At 42.2% G+C, this 17,524-nt stretch overlaps 1 protein-coding gene and 2 pseudogenes across 2 annotated transcripts in view; 2 read left to right on the forward strand and 1 right to left on the reverse strand.

The window, feature by feature from the left end:
- Positions 1–4,916, forward strand: part of MALT1 (MALT1 paracaspase) — a 53,329-nt gene extending 48,413 nt beyond the window's left edge. For both annotated transcript variants that reach the window (XM_070420375.1, XM_070420376.1), the window contains 3 exons: positions 2,133–2,290; positions 3,151–3,276; positions 4,310–4,916. In XM_070420375.1, coding sequence (XP_070276476.1) covers positions 2,133–2,290; positions 3,151–3,276; positions 4,310–4,750 — 725 coding nt within the window. In that variant the 3' untranslated portion in view covers positions 4,751–4,916. The remainder of the gene's footprint in view (positions 1–2,132; positions 2,291–3,150; positions 3,277–4,309) is intronic.
- Positions 4,917–5,018: 102 nt separating this feature from the next.
- Positions 5,019–9,974, forward strand: LOC139013908 (breast cancer metastasis-suppressor 1 pseudogene; annotated as a pseudogene).
- On the reverse strand, positions 8,264–9,026 carry LOC139013477 (transcription initiation factor TFIID subunit 9-like; annotated as a pseudogene).
- Positions 9,975–17,524: the final 7,550 nt, after the last annotated feature.

Consider the following 17,524-nt stretch of genomic DNA (forward strand, 5'->3'; position numbering starts at 1 on the left):
ATGCTGTGAATCCCTCTTTATGGATAATTGAAAATAATTGTATTTGTTGAACTCCTATATATAATATATTTTTTATAATATATGAGAATATATTTTTGGGTAAATTAACATATTAAATGTAAAATGCCATAAATTATCTTGACATTACAGATAATTGGATAATTGAAATTTATTCTCTTCCTTCAAAAAATCTCTAATCAACAACAAAATCATAGTAGTAAAGATCAACAGTATGCCGAAACTGGTTTGGCTCAGTGGATAGAGTGTCGGCCTGCGGACTGAGGGGTCCCGGGTTCGATTCCGGTCAAGGGCATGTACCTGGGTTGCGGGCACATCCCCAGTGGGGGATGTGCAGGAGGCGGCTGATCGATGTTCCTCTCTCATCGATGTTTCTAACTCTCTATCTCTCTCCCTTCCTCTCTGTGGAAAATCAATAAAAAAAATTAAAAAAAAAAAAAAAAGATCAACAGTAAACAAAACCTTTTTATAAAATAAAACTGAAAGTTCAGATAGAAAATATTTGTAACAAATTTGATAAGTAGATAATTTTTTATAACACAGAGCTCATGCAAAATAGTAAAATTAAAACATTAAGACCCCCCTTAATAATTAAAGAATGCAAATTCAACAATTCACATAGTTGAGAATATATTAGTAATTAAGAAACAAATGTAGCCGAAACTGGTTTGGCTCAGTGGATAGAGCGTCGGCCTGCAGACTGAAGGGTCCCGGGTTCGATTCCGGTCAAGGGCATGTACCTGGGTTGCGGGCACATCCCCAGTAGGAGATGTGCAGGAGGCAGCTGATCGATGTTTCTCTCTCATCGATGTTTCTAACTCTATCTCTCTCCCTTCCTCTCTGTAAAAAATCAATAAAATATATTTAAAAAAAAAAAAAAAAGAAACAAATGTAGAAAATAAACTAAAATAGTCATTATAGAAAAGAAAATTAAATCTATGTTGACATAAGTTCTTTTTTTTAACCCCATCAAATAGGCAAACTTTTTGAAAATATTACCTTGTGGAAATGTTGTGGAGAAACTATATTATAGTTATATTCTATGTAAATGGAAAACTGTCACAATTGTGAGGCACCATCAAATAGTTATATCCAACAACCCTAAAGAATTTATATATATAAGAAATTACTACGATACAAAACCAATAAAGCCCAGAAATACTATATTTAGCAGTAGCAAAATGTTAAAGGTAAGAAAACATTGAGCGACATTATGCTTTATTAAAAACTATTTCCAACCTGGCCGGTTGGTTGATCATTGTCCTGTGCACTGAAAGGTCACACACAGGTTGGATTCCTGGTCAGGGCACTTACCCAGGTTATGGGAACCTGTCGATGTTTCTCTCTCACATGGATGTTTCTCTCCCTCCTTTCCTTTTCCCCTCTTCTTCTCCTTCTCCCTTCCTCTCTCTCTAAAATCAATAAAAACATATTATTAAAATCCAAGATTAACCATGATGGACTGGTGTTAAAAAAAATTTTTAAATGCTATTTTCATGAAAATTGCAGCTACAGGAAAAACATATTTACAACTGTATGCATATTTTTGATTACCACTATAAAAAATTATATATGTGAAGGGACAAGAACCATAAGAAAACAGTGGATGAAAGATTTTTATTTACTTGACCAGCAGAATGTTGGGCTTTTGTTTTTTTTCTTTTTCTTTAATTGTGTATATCTTCAAGCAATTTGTTAATTATATAACAATTTTAAACAAAAGAAAGTGTTCTAACTGTATTTTGCCCTATAAAGAATATTTGTAACAAAATAAACTGACAAACAAAATAGGTCCAGAGGTATGGATGCATGGAACAGAATAACAGACCTTTGTGGGCGGGGGTGGGGTAGAGGTGAGGGGACAAGAAGAGATTAACCAAAGAACATACATGCATATATGCATAACCCATGGACACAGAGAGTAGCATGGGAAAGGCCTGGGGTGGGGCAGAGGTTCGGTGGAGGGGGCAAAAAGGGAGAAAATGGGAGGTGTCTGTAATACTGTCAAAAATAAAATAAAATTTTAAAAGAAAGAATATTTGTTAGCTGTTTGCCATCAGAAAACTTACCAAGCACTCCTTAAATATTTGTTATTCTTTATTGTTCTTTTTCAGAACTTCCTGAAAGTATGTGTCTTAAATTTCAATGTGGTGTTCAGATTCAGTTAGGATTTGCGGCTGAGTTTTCCAACGTCATGATAATCTACACAAGTATAGTCCACAAACCACCGGATATAATAATGTGCGATGCCTATGTTACCGATTTTCCGCTTGTAAGGCTCTCCTTTTTTTATTATTATTTAAAATTAATGACATATCCTCATTACTAAAAACTAAATTTTGGAAAATTTAAAGTTGATGGTAAATGTAAAAGAAATATGTATACATATATAGAACATATGTAAATACTTATTTGAATTTTAGTAACAATGGTCATATTATTTGAAAATGAATCGCCAGCATACCTTAAATTTGTCAAGTTTAGAAATGTCTAAAGATTGGCTCTAAAACAGTGGTTCTCAACCTTCCTAATGCCGCGACCCTTTAATACAGTTCCTTGTGTTGTGGTGACCCTCAATTTCATTGTTACAAATTGAACATAATTAAAGCATAGTGATTAATCACAAAAACAACATGTAATTATATATGTGTTTTCCGATGGTCTTAGGCGACCCCTGTGAAAGGGTCATTCGACCCCCCAAAGGGGTCTCGACCCACAGGTTGAGAACTGCTGCTCTAAAAGAAGATAAAGGGAAAGGCAGTCTTTGGTGTATCCATTTATTCTTCTTAAATACACGAGTCATATAAATTCTCTACCCCTTCCCAAAAGTGATGAACGAGGAAGGAGAGAATCCAGGAGCCACTACATGGGGCTCAAACTTAAAAAGAACCTTGAGTAGGTTAAGAAGTGTTTCTAGAGATCGTTTGAAAGTATCTATCCTTTAGAGCTAACATTTTAAATGTACCAGCACAAAATTTAAGATTCCTATTATTCCTAGAACATTGTTTCTTTAGTCCTGGATAAATGATTACCTACTTAGGCCAGTATTCATGAGAGAGCAAGACCTGTTAAGATTTTTATTGTCATAGACAATGTTGTGATTTCATTAATAACATTCACTGATTTTCACAGGACCTAGATATTGATCCAAAAGATGCAAATAAAGGGACACCTGAAGAAACCGGCAGCTATTTAGTGTCAAAGGAGCTTCCCAAGCATTGCCTCTACACTAGACTCAGTTCACTGCAAAAATTAAAGGTTACCATTTTTTCCTGTTTATAACTAACAGAAAACTTTATGAAAGCAAAAATTTATTTGGGCATGTGATCTTTGTATAGGAGGTGCTGCTTCATTGAGTATGAAAGTAAAGTAGAGATAACTGATATACAGTGAGTCTTAGCAGTGACCCTTTTCAGATTATATTCAGTTTCTGATGACAGCCTGAGGGTTTTCACATGAGAGTATATGTGACTACCCTCCATATTGCTGAAAAGTTAGAGACATAGAGCTTAGTCTGCTTTTAAATATCTAGCATTTTCAAATAATTATTTCCTAGTTCCATGACTTTCTACAAAACAAATAGCAAATTAGAATCAGAAGTTATTTTATCTATTTTTCATTTCTTGTTAACTTATATATCACTACCTCTGTATGACTGAGCTTTCTCATAAAAGCATATCCTTGCCAAACCTGAGTTTGTAATGTATTCATAGCTGCATGACCATTGGATATGTTAGCCAAAACTTAGGGAATGAAGTGGGCCCTACTGACATTTGCAGAAAGACAACAGACATAACCTGTTGTCACCCTGTTCATAGCTAATCTATATTCTCCTTTGAGCTTTGAAAATCAGCCCATTTTCTGATTTAGTTACACCACCTATAATTGTGGATTATTATTTCACAATATTTTAAAAACAGATAACCTTTTGGCTTGGGTATAAAGCCAGACTATTGTTTCATTAAAGGATTACCCCCATCATCTCCAACAGTAGAGAAAGGGAAGTTTCTGAAGCCCCACTGCTTTGAATATACCTTTTCACTGTTCATCAGGAATATAACACAGGATCTCTATGATTTTTGACTACTTTAATAGTAAGAACTAGAATTATATGAATTAAAAGTATTGATTGAGGGGAAATGAGAAGACTATAGCTGGCCTTTCTCGTGTAGGGAAGGTGTAAAGGATGCCTGAGTATGTGGAACCTGGAGAAGGGGAGTGTGAGTGGATTTTCATTGTTGCTTGGTTTTTCTATACTTGTTTGAATATACTTACTCCTTTTCCTTTTCAGGAACATCTGATCTTCACAGTATGCTTATCATATCAGTACTCCGGATTGGAAGATACCATAGAGGAAAAGCAGGAAGTTAATGTTGGGAAACCTCTCATTGCTAAACTAGACATCCACCGAGGTTCAGGAAGGAAGACTTGCTTTCAAACTTGTATTATGTGCAGTGGCCCTTACCAGAGTTCTACATCCACCTCAGTGGGAGCTGGACATTATCATTCTTCTCAAGACTCATTCCTTGGTGTTTACCATTCACATCTTGGTAATTCAAGTAATGCCGTACCGTCAGATAGCTGTCAATGCAGCCGAACTGCAGATGCATTTATTTCAAGTCATCGTACACACCATTATTCATGTCAGTTTGTTAGAAGTAACGTGCCGGTCGAGACAACTGATGAAATACCATTTAACTTCTCTGATGGGCTCAGGATTTCTGAAAAGTGACCTCCTTGTTTTTGAATGTTATCAGAATTACTAGATGCATCATATGCCACAGTCTTATAGAAAGTGAGGTGGAAAAGCACGTATGTGTATGTAGAGAGGGAAAATAACAGCTGTTTCACAGCAAGCCCAGGACTTTGAGATGTTGCAATTATATTATTTAACCACAGACTTCCTCGTCCTCCTTTCTCTTTTAAGGTTTTGTGAATTGGCTGGTTTGTTCTGTAAGAGTGAGGTATGGATGTGTATCAGTTTACTTGTATATAACAAAAATATTTTCATTTTGACCACTCTAAAGTAAGAACAGTGGGAATGGCATTATTGTAGAATAAGTCATTGTGTTTTTAGAACCAGTGATCATCAAGCTTAACCTTATTTTATCAGCAGGAGAAACAAATTGAGGTATCTTGTTTAAGTGAGAACTGGCACCGAAACCTCCAGATCTCTATGCCCATGTTTATGCCACTACACACTGCCCCCCTGACAGGTTCTGAGATAGGTATTACTTTTGTATATAGATTTAAAGATAGATATGTAAATATATATATCTGTAAATAATCTAGAAATGTACAAACTTTAGGGTTTTTTGCTACAATTGTGAGTTAAAAGGTTTGTATATAAATTGTAGAACAAGCTGAAATTTTCCTAAGGTCATGAAAGCACATGAGAGGTGACAAAATGTCTGTCTCTGTTAAAGCTAGACATCAAGATAAGTTTGCTACTGGATAATCTTGGTAGCTGTTGGTCTGACTCTTACAAACATGTCTTCCTTGATAACGTATTTTTTTATTGAATTTTACTCACCTTAAGAGATAACTTTGCCCTAACTGGTTTGGCTCATTGGATAGAGCGTTGGCCTACGGACTGAAGGGTCCCAGGTTCGATTCCAGTTAAGGGCATGTACCTTAATTGCGGGCACATCCCTAGTAGAAGGTGTGCAGGAGGCAGCTGATTAATGTTTCTCTCTCATCGATGTTTCTAACTCTCTATCCCTCTCCCTTCCTCTCTGTAAAAATATATTTTTAAAAAAAGAGAGAGATAACTGTATTGCCTTTGCTTCTACCCAGAAGCAATCTTAAATCCTAAAAACAACTTATCCTGGTATATTCTGTTTTCTTTATTTTACAAAAGAGAAAGTGAGGTTCAGAAGTATTAAGTGCCTGCCTGAGACCATCCCTCTAACAGGTGTCAGATTGGGAATTCAAAGCTATCCAAATGGCCCCAGAGCCAGACCTTCTTGCACTACACTGCCCTGTTCCCTGTCTGCTCTATCCTCTGGTCATCTCTGTAGGAGAGCGGAAACAAGAAGGTATTGCATTGTTCGCCTCAGCTGAGAGCATGCACATCAAGGAACTCAAAATCTTCACTAGGGGCGGCGGCCAGCACCCGCAGCAGCGGGCACCGGCCACCTGTCGGAGAGTCTCTGCCTTGAGGCCGGAGGCTCCACTCCCTGCGAGCCCAGATGCCGCTCCAGCCTTCAAGCGAAGACACAGAAGAGATGGGAGCAGAGGGTGATTCAGCTGCCAGGATGAACGGAGAGGAAGAAGAGAGTGAGGAGGAACGAAGTGGCAGCCAGACCGAGTCCAAGGAGGAGAGCTCAGAGATGGACGACCGCAGCAAGTGCGTCAATGAGATGCTGGACCTGGAGAAGCAGTTCTCGGAGCTAAAGGAGAAGTTGTTCAGGGAACGACTGAGTCAGCTGCAGGTGCGGAGGAAGTGGGGGCTGAGAGAGCACCCGAATACACAGAGTGCCTGGGGGGGCTGCAGATGAGCCTCAAGATTCGCATTCAGGTGGCAGGGATCTACAAGGGCTTCTGTCTGGACGTGATCAGGAATAAGTATGAGTGTGAGCTGCACGCTGCAGGGGGAGCTGCAGGAGCGGGTGCAGAGGCTGGAGGAGGACCGCCAGAGCCAGGACATCAGCTCAGAGTGGTGGGATGACAAACTGCACACCAGAGGCAGCTCAAGGACCTGGGACTCCCTGCCGCCCAGCAAGAGGAAGAAGGCACCCCTCGTTTCTGGCCCTTACATCGTGTACATGCTGCAGGAGATCGACATCCTGGAGGACTGGATGGCTATCAAAAAGGCTAGGGCAGCTGTGTCCCCTCGGAAGAGAAAATCAGATGGACCGTGACCCTGCGATTCACAGCCAGCGGGGCCCCTCGGAGCAACACGCACCAAAACCCGGATTTACATTTTCCTACTGCAGCCAGGCAGATGGACAAGCCCTCAGGGTCTTTCCAGCCGGCTCTCCAGTGCTGCTGCTGGGCCCTCCCTTCCAGCCCTCACTGGTCTGGACTCCTCTGCTCCTGCTCAGGGCTTGTACAGCTGTGGCCCAAGCTGTCCTAGCCAGGCAAGACTGAGTCCGTCATCCCCAACAGCCCCTCCCTTCCCCTGCCGAAGTCCGCCCCCTAGGTCCCTCCCTGACAAAGAAGACCTGCCTTGTCTTAAGCCAAAGCACATCCTACCTGCTGACCTTGGACCTGGCTCCCCACTCACTGAGCCAGTGTGTTGGACCCACTTCGTGGGAACTCTGAACCAGAAGTTATGTTTGGGGTGGGGGGGTGCTGTCCTGGCTCTTGCCGTGCTGAGAAGGCGGGCTCCCCAGGTCTTCTCAAGGCAGTCCTTGGTGCCTGCCTCCCACACTGTGGGGACTGGAATTAAAGCATTTCCTGGGCAAAAAAAAAAAAATCTTCACTGGTCTGCACATGTCTGAGTGATCAAAAAAGTGCTTCAAATACTGATTTTGGGATTACAAATAAATTGGCAAATTCAAAATTCAGAATTGTGAATAATGAGTATCAATTGTGCCATGTTCATAAAGGACAAAATTGCCATGATTATCTTGATAGATGCAGGAAAAGCATTTGATAAAATTCAACACCCTTTCATGATAAACTTAGTCAACAGCTAGGAATGAAAGGAAACTTCCTCAACATGATATAAGGCATCTATCAGAAACCCACACCTAAGATCATACTTCATGGCAGCAGACTGAATGTTGAATGCTCTCCTCCTAAGATCAGGAAGAACACAAGGATGTTCTCTCTCACCACTCCTATTTAACATTGTACTTGAGGTTCCAACCATGGTAATTAGGCAAGAGAAAGAAAGAAAAGGCAAGCATACTGGAAAAGAAGGAAAAGTAAACGTATTTACAAATGACATTATATAGGAATCCTAAAGAGTTTATTTTAAAACAATGAGTTCACTCACTTTGCAATTGTTTGTTATCTAATTAGGCTGCAAACCAAGATATTTCACTGTATACCAGGTAACATAAAAATAAATGAGTTCAACAGGTTATAGGATAGATATAAGATCAATATACAAAAATCTGTTTTATGAATGACAACTTTATTTTTTTACAGTTAAAGGCTGATAAAAAAACATTGTAAATTCTATTAAAACACATCTCAAACACTGATAACTATATTTCCTTATTAAATGCTGTTAAAGTTTTCTAAAACAACTTGAAAACATCCAACACGCATGTTTAATCTCAGTACAGTGGGTTCAAGACCACATGTTACATACATCAAGGCCAGATTGCAAGTTATCTTCATGTTTTCTTTTAAATGCATTTGATGATTCATTGGCAGTATTGTGATGGCATCATGTTAGTGGTAATAATGATTTTGGACACAGTTGATAGATTAATTAGGGCGTTCTGAACTGCTGATCTTACAGGAATTGATGCTTTTACAGCTAGGGACTATGAAGTGGGCATCTGTACTGTAAACCTTTGTCCTGTGAGGGACATTGGAGTCCCTGCTTTAGTTGAAACTGACATGATTTGTGGGGTTGATGTGCCAAGTGTGAGAGTAGTTGGTCTTCTAGTAACTAACCAATGCTTAACTGTGTAACTGTTATTCTTTCTGCAGAAGTAGATGCCTGTTTTTTGTAAAGACTTAAGTCTATAGTTTGGAGCAGCCAGGCAATATCTATCAGGTGGCAATCTAGGGCCTGAATGTGGCTTGATCAATGGCAAAGGGTTTGATTTTGCTGCCTTGCAATATCCAATGAAAAATTTATTGGGGGAGGACACTGGGTTTCCAATTGCACATCAGCTGCATCAATAGCAGCTTTCTTAGCATGGCTCGAAGGAACTTTTGCATCATTTAGAATTGTGGTCACATATCGGAAGGTAGGTAAATGCCAACATCTGATTGATAACCCTTGGCTCATATTCTGTAATTCCCATAATCCTTCAGGGTTTGTGCCATCATCTGCGCATCCTTTGGCATGCTCTTGGGGAAGCCATCCTACCAGACTCCATGCACCCAGTGATCAGACTTCTTGAGCTTCATCACCCACACTAAGGTGTTTCAGTCCTGATCTTGATGCAATTTCTTTGTCTAGCGACCCCTGGTGTACCAGTGAGCAGGATGTTTGGAAGCAACGTGGTGACTCTCCAGTTTTATTTCTATACTAGCAATGAACATTCTGAAGTTGAGACTTTTTTTAAAAAATTCAATTTATAGTAGCATCACTATGAATAATGAAATTAAAGAAGACCTAAAAAAATGGGAAAACATCTTTGTTCATGGATTGGAAGACTTAACATTGTTAAGATGAAAGTGTTGCCCAAATTGGTCTACAGATTCAATTCCCATCAAAATCCCAACTGGTTCTTTTTTGCAGAAATTGACAAGTTAATGATAAAATTCAGACAGAAATGCAAGGGACCCATAGCCAAAACAACTTTTAAAAAGAAAGTTGAAAGACACACCAATTTTAAAACTTATTGCAAAGCTACAGTAATCAAGACAGTTTAGTACTGGCATAAAGATAGATGTATAGGTCAAGGGAATATAAAATATAACTTAGAGTTTAGAAATAAAAGAGTTGTCTTTTCAACAGTCAGGAAAACTGCATAACCATGTGTCAATGGACTTCCACCTTATACCACCTACAAATTTTAATTCAAAATGGATCATACACCTAAATATAAGAGTTAAAACTATAAAACTCTTACAAGAAAACAGAAGTAAATATTTGTGACCTTGAGCTAAGTGATAGTTTCTTAGAACAACACCAAAAGCACTAGTAACAAAGGAAAAAAATTGGACTGTTTCAAAATTAAATTTTGTGCTTTAAAGGATGTTATCAAGAAAGTAAAAAGATAAGCCACAGCATGGGAGGAAAGTTTTGAAAATCCTATCTGATAAGAGACTTGTATCCATAATATATAATTTGTATAATTTATAATAATAAAACATACATATACAGGGTGTCCCAAAAAGTGTATACACACACTGAATAATCATAAAGGCAGTGTTTATTAACATTTCATTTTGAAAATTGAACTATTAGCTGTTAAAGTATGTATACATTTTTTGGGACATCCTGTATATATGCTACTGCCTAATTATAGTTATTGTAGAACAGTAACCAATGAGCAAAATGGTAGCCTCTAACACCGTGTGGTAATTGAGCGATTGAAATACAGCTAGTGTGGGGAACTGAATTTTTAAATTTTAGGATTAATTTAGCCACATCTAGCTAATAGCTTCCATATTTGTGCTGTAGTAGGAAGTGGAGCTAGAAGTTAGGTAGGATAAAGGGGCTTTTACTTTTCACCTTATACTCTTGTGTGTATTTGAATTTTTAAGCTGAGTGTGTATAATTTTAAAACATTTTTAAATAGCTACAGGGATGGTTAAGTGTTTGTCTTCTATCAGCCATTGCTTTTATTTTACTTGAGTCTCTTACACCAATTGCTTTATAATATTAACATAGGATTTATACTTCAGTGGAACTTTGTAAAGGTGACCTTTCAATGCTAATTATAATATGAGGAATCGATTCGGATAGTAAAAGCTTACATATCCAAAGGTAATATTTGATTCTGGGGGAGGGGGTAATCTCTGGACAGTAAAAATTATTACTAAGTAGCCATTAAGACAATGTGTTTTCTAATAAAAGAAAAATCAAATATCAGTACACGAGATTATATGAATATAAGACATTAAAGGCTATCTATCCAAAGGCAAACAGGTCAAATAAATAGGCAGCAGCATAGCCTAGGAAGGAAAGTGTGTTGAGAATACCAACAGAAAAGGTGCCTTCAGACCTTCCCTCTCCTCCCTCACTAATACTTATTACTCCAAGTCTCTGACTAGCACAAGAAGCAACAATGAGGTGGTGTCTTCAGTAAACACAATTTTTTGACTTGTCAAAACTCAAGAAAATTCAATGATGTAGCCACAGCCCAGATAGTTAATCTATTGACACACAGATCAGCACAAATTTAATATCATGTGAGATCTGTTTTTTGAAGGGTTTTTAATTTTTGTTGTTTTCTGTTATTTGAACATTCTGTGGTTATTTATATACTATCATTGCTTTTAACTATAAACTGATACCAAATACTCAGAAATTACATGTTACTTCCGTGCATTTCTCCCTGTTTACCTGGTTTGACACTGAATTTTATCCAGGCCTAACTAACATACATATATACATTTTAATATATTTTTATTGATTTCAGAGAGGAAGGGAGAGAGGGAGAGAGAAACATCAATGATGAGAAAGAATCATTGATCGACTGCCTCCTGCATGTTCCACACTGGGGATCAAGTCCTGACCAGGAATCGAACTGTGACCTCCTGGTTCATAGGTCGACACTCAACCACTGAGCCATGCTGGCAGGGCTAATACTTGCCCTTGAATTATGTGATAGAGCTCTCATAATTCTATAATATTAGTAAAGAAAAATATACCCAGCACATGAGAATGTTTGTATAAATATATAATTTTTTTTTCTAATTTGACACCATTAAAAATATTTCAGCATCTGACACAAAGTTTGTCTTTCGTAAGGAGTCTGAGTCCTGTTCACTCTTCCACCCAAACTCACTTGGTGAAAGGCTGCTTGTAGCTACCATTTTAGTAGAATGAGTGGTTCATCAATATTATCCAAGCTTAAGGTGTAAATGTTTATGTAAAAGAAGGAAAGCAAATAAGCTTTGGGGTGGGCGTGTGGCTTTCTGTGTGCGAGGTACAGACGTTTGACACACAGGGCTCATTTAACTCTGCCTTGCCATCTAGCGATGAGGAAACCAATTGTTAGGCTAACTGAGATGTCAGTTCATCCTGGAGAGCCCAGCTGGTGAGTGGAGGAGGCAGGGAGGCGCCAACCCAGACCTAGCCCATTGTTTTCTCACAGTGCTGCTGCTGATTGTCCAATACCCACGAGACACACAGTCATTGTTGAATATAAATGCTGAGTCCCTGCAAAAGTCGTGTGATGGTAAATGCTCAGGTTTGCTGGAGTTTTCTATACTTGTCTAAGAGATATAAATCATTGTTTGAATGAAGTTTGCAAGAAGCCATCCTACTCTGAAAACAGAAGGAATGGCGTCTGGAATTTGATAGCTCAATCTTGGTGTTTTTCCAACAAGCAGAAAAAGAGCCAACAGTGGTTTTTGATGGCATAAGTGTGTGAACAGTGTGGCTTAATATTCATTCTAAGAACATAAAAAATGTTTTAAATATGGAAACATTCTTTTTTAAAAATAGGTTGGTATTGATTTTTAGAGAGAGAGGAAGAGAGAGGGATAGAGAGAGAGAAACATCGATGAGAGCTGCTGCCTCCCACACCCCCCTCCACACCCCCAGGTCTGCAACCCCGGCATGTGCCCTGACCAGGAATAAAACCAGTGACCCTTTAAGTCCATGGGCTGGCGCTCAACCATTGAGCCACACCGGCTGGGCTGGAAACATTATTCTTAAAGGAGAAAGTAATTTACCAACTCTAGGTGAGAAAGTCACAGGTCACATTCCAAAAACTTCCAAAGGAGTTGGCCTGAAATTAGTAACGTTGCTGTGTTATGCTCAACATATGTTGCTGTGTTCTGACAGGGAAAGGTGCTAAAAATATTTTTAAAGTATTTTCATAAGCTTTAGTTTTACCACTTTTTTAAACGTTGTATAGAATGGTCATTACTGTGTTACAAAGATTTATGTCTTCCCAAAAAACACCCTTTCTATATTATATTATTTTCTATGTGTCTCTGTCCGCCTTGCTGGCGAACTCAGGTGCCTCTACTCTATCTCCCTTTCCAATTTCCTGTACTAACAGCGGACCTCATACGGAGTCCAGGTTTTCAAACTGTTATCTGAAACAGTGGGAGTGGGGCTCCTCACCTCTGTTTCATCTGGAGCAAATCTGCTTTTGTGTTTATAGACGGCCTTTCCACGCTTCAGTTTGCATATAAAAGGTTTCTCAGCCAGCAACCATGGATCCCCTCTGATTGAGTTCTGGGGAGGCCATAAGCTGAAGTTGCCAGCAGAGGGCAGCACAGGCTTGAGTTTGTCCTTGGCTCTCCGGTCTGGGAGCCAATGTACATTCCCAAGTTTCAGTGGGAAGAATGACCCAGGAGGCAATTTAGTGTGTTTACAACCTGGAGCTTCCACACGTACTCAGGGCCTACCCATCCAGCCAGTGACTTACTGCGGTGACAGGAGGAAGCGGGGAGGAAGAAGAGACGCAGGGGGGCCCCGGGAGCCAAGGAAAGGCTGCAGGGGCAGCGTGGGCGGCAGCCAGGCTCAGCCAAGCCATGAACCAGCCCTTGCACGTGGTTGTTGCTGTCTCCTCTCCCGTCCTCTCACTCCCGAGCCCCTGGTACCGAACAGCATAGAGAAACCGTGAGACGACCCACTTCTCCTGGGCATGGGCTTGGCCACATGGCAGTAGACCTCCTCTGAGGGGGTGTTCTCTCCTATACATGGTTCTCTCATGTGGTTTGCCTCCTGCCCAGCGGGGCTCCTCTTTGGGAGGTAGGGAGAGAGTAGGGGCACAGGAGCCAAAGAACCTCCAGTTCCAGCTGAGTTTGGAAATCTCCACATCCAGCCAGAAAAACAGAGGATGGCAGAAGGCTTCCCTGATGTGACCCTAAATAAAAAATTATCTATATAATAAAGAGCCAGGGTCATAAGGACCAAAGGCTCGACCAGAAGTGGCGCCCCAACCCAGCACTGACTGCCTAGAGGGCTACGGATCAGGCCCAGAGAGAGGCCTGTAGAGAGAGAGGCAGGGTCTGATCTGTAGCCTCTATGGCAGCCATTGATCAGAACTTTCCTCTCTTTCTCTCCCAGCCTAGCCAACAGCCAGGCCTCCATTTCTCTCCAAGCCTCCACCAGGGCTGCTGATCAGCCCCGTCTTTCTAATCAAGCCCTGTTGATAGGCCCAGAGACACTGACTGGCATAGAAACTGACCAATCAGAACCAAATCTGGGTGAATGTAAGAAGCCAATGGCTGCCTAGGAGACGGAGCTTTTGATGCTGACTGGCATAGAAACTGACCAATCAGAACCAATTGGCCAGCAGGGGAGGGCAGTTGGGGGCAACCAGGCTGGCAGGGGAGGGCAGTTGGTTGCGAGATCAGGCTGGCAGGGGAGGGAAGTTAGGGGCGATCAGACAGGCAGGAAGAGGCAGTTAGGGGCGATCAGACAGGCAGGCAGAGAGGTTAGGGGCAATAAGGCAGGCAGGCAGATGAGTGGTTAGGAGCCAGCAGTCCCAGATTGTGAGAGGGGTGTCCGACCGCCTGTGGGATTGGGCCTAAACCGGCAGTTGGACATCCCCTGAGGGGTCCCTGATTAGAGTGGGTGCAGGTTGGGCTGAGGAACCCTCCCCCTCCATACACAAATTTCGTGCACCGGGCCTCTAGTTTAAAATAAAAGATGTGACCCTGGACTTGAGCCTCTAAATGGAGCATCAATCATGAATAAAAGTCCCTCCCACTCTAATTACATTTTGTGATGATGTTTTAAAACTGGGGTAAAATGTACATAAGTTAAAGTGTGCACCATTTGAAGTGTACGGTTCAATCATGTTACATGTACTCACGTTGTTCCCACTCTACATGTTTATTGTGGTTTCTCATGTACAGAGAGAGATGGCTCAGGTGAACCTCCAAGAAAAGGCAGAGCCTGGAGAATAATTTCACTGAGAAAAATGGAAGGAATTCCAAGGTGGGTAGGAGAGGTTCTTCAGGCCACTGTGCACTGATGCCTTTCCAGGACAACTCTGCCCGGAGGGTGGGGGCAGGGGAGCGCTGGGGGGTGTTCTCTCCTATAGACCTCGGTCATATCTGCCCCCACACTTTCCCCATACACTGGCCAGACGGGACCACAGTTACCTGGAAGGGTCTGTGAGTCTGCCAAAGGGGTCCCTGCCCACGTTCAGAAACGGGACCAAGGGGAAATGACAAGTAATCATGACACAAAGAAATACATGCCTTAGACATCTGGCCTTCCATGAGCTAGAAAGCGAGCAAGACAGAACCTGATCCCCAATACTAACCGTGGGCACTATTTAGACAGCCCCTCCTACGAGCCTGGCACTGTGCTGACTATGTTGCTCACTGGGCCTTTGCGAGGGTATCACTGTCATTATGCCTGTCACTGCAGGGGGAACAAGGCCTGGCTGATGTGCCTGAGGCCTCTGAGGAGGCTGATGGTGGTGCCTGGATTTGGACCCAACAGCCTGGCTCCAGCGACATGGCGGCATGACCTCACCTTGCCAACACTGCGCTGGCGGGTAGCAATGAGCTACGCGGGAGCACTCCCATCCTGCAGGAGCTCAGAAGTGGCAGGTAGGTGAGTTTCCCATCTTTGGACAATGTCAGGGGCACCAGTCCTGATGAGCTAGAACTGCCCCAAATCTATTCTGATGGGTAAATTAATTTCTACATGAAAGCTTTCACGGGGCCACCAGGGCAACCACAGTGGAACCACAAGGGTATTCACCAACCTCTTCCTACCACATGCCTTAGTCAGGGAGAGAATGTCCCCAAGGACCTGAGAAAAGCCAGAATGCTTTCCTAACCTGTCATGTCTTGAGATGCGCTGCCTGTGGAAGACCATCCCCCGCCTGTCCCTTCTTTTTCATTCTTGACTTTGCTGCCCGTCTCTCTAAGGGACTTGGACCTGAGAGTACCCGGTGGGGGACAGGCCACAGAGTTTGTGTTCTCCCCTGACCTGAAAGGGCAGAGAGAAACGTAGAACTGGACATATGAAATGATTCTATTTTCCCGTATGTGGTTTTCTAACATGCATTTTGGCTCTCATCTACAGTATCAACATAGGGGGCGGTAGAAAAGGAAAAGGTTTGAAAACAGTATTATTTCAGGTGTACATGCCACTGAGCACACAGTGATTTTATTAACCTCTCCTTTCTTTCGCTCCTTATGCATCTGACCTTCCCCCTTACCCTGTACCCACCCACTGTCATAGGGAGGGACAGAGGGGAGGAGCCCAGCACTGCTCTCATTGGTGACAACACGCATCTATTTATTTCTCATCAGCTAACTGTACTTACAGACAAAAAGTTCAACCTTTAGTGCCCAGCAGTTGACTGGTTTGTGCATAAATGCACTCTCCTTTTTTCCTGCATCTGTTCCTTATTTTTCATAATTGAGGCCTGCTTTTATTTGCGTGTACAAGTGGATGATATTTGAATGTCCTTTCAGATCTGAGTGTTTGTACAAATGCTGAGTACTACAAAAATCCAAGCGACAAAAGGTGTTGCGTGTGGACACAGCCCTGCCCCGCTCAATTGTGCCGCGCTCGTATCCCCTCCTCGGTCTTTGTTTTGTTCGTTTCCCAGGGTATCATCAGTGTCTCTGCACCACGTGGCCTTGGGATATTTGCAGGCCCTTTCGCCAGTGAGCAGTGTGCCCATGTGTTAACTGTCTCCAGCCTCCCCAGCCACCCTCACAAAGAAGTGTGTGCCCTCTCTCCTGGCCCGTGCCCCTCTGAGCCCCTTGCCAGGAAGTGCCCCGGGGAGCCAGCTCCTCCCAGAATTACTAGTTAAAATGAACTATTTCTGGCTTTCTCCACATGGGGCCAGATTTTGCAGAGAGAATAGGATATGAATTCTCTGTTTGGGGGATGTCATTCTCCTCCCATTTTGTCGGACCAACTTCAATGTCTACTTCAATTTCTTTAAACCAGGGTTTCTCAACCTTGGCACTATTGAAATTGGGGGCAGATCATTCCTGCTTGCTGGGAGCTGTCCTAGATGCCAGCAGCACCACCCAAAATTGTGACACCCCAAAATGTCTCCAGACCTTGCCAGAGGTCCTCTGGGGAGCGTTGCCCTAGTTGAGAACTGCTGGTCTGGTGGTTAGAAGCCAGGGATGGTGCACAACACCTCACAATGTCCAGGAGAGCCCCTACAACCAGAATTCTTTGGCCTGAAATGTCACTAGTGCTGAGACTGAGACCTGCCCTGGCTGTTTAGCCAGGATTGGTCACGTCCTTTGTGGTTTTTGTGGCCTAACAGATTCTTATCACCAAATTTCCTCCCTGTACAATAAAAGGATTGAAAGGCTATAAAAAGTCAGAGCTTTGAAGAGGGAAAGAGTGCTTACCCTCAACTTGGGGCTTTCCAAGACTTCATCTGGATGGAGCTTAGAGCCCCTCAAAGGGGAAGGACAGCAGGAAATCAGGGTCCCAGGGGGAGTGACTGGCAGGATGTTGAGGTCATGAGGATCATGTAACCTCAGTGCTGACCCAATGGGCATGGTTTCTATGGAGCCTCCCACTGGGGACTTGAAAGCCACAATACTAAATGGGCAGCGATAAACCTGGTGTGCCCAGGGCCTGTGTGGGTACAGTCACGCTGTGATGCCGGCAGAGCCGGGCCCAGATCAGGGCCTAGAACCCACTACCAGCTGTGACAATAGGACCATCTTGGAGGTTCTGGGTGCCACCTCCTTGTCTTCCTCTCTGGGGAGACGAGGTGCCCTCCTTTTCAATGGTGCCAAT

The sequence above is a fragment of the Myotis yumanensis genome, unplaced genomic scaffold, assembly GCF_028538775.1.
Source record: "Myotis yumanensis isolate MYYU_CA2020_CCGP unplaced genomic scaffold, mMyoYum1.0.hap1 SCAF_7, whole genome shotgun sequence".
NCBI lineage: Eukaryota > Metazoa > Chordata > Mammalia > Chiroptera > Vespertilionidae > Myotis > Myotis yumanensis.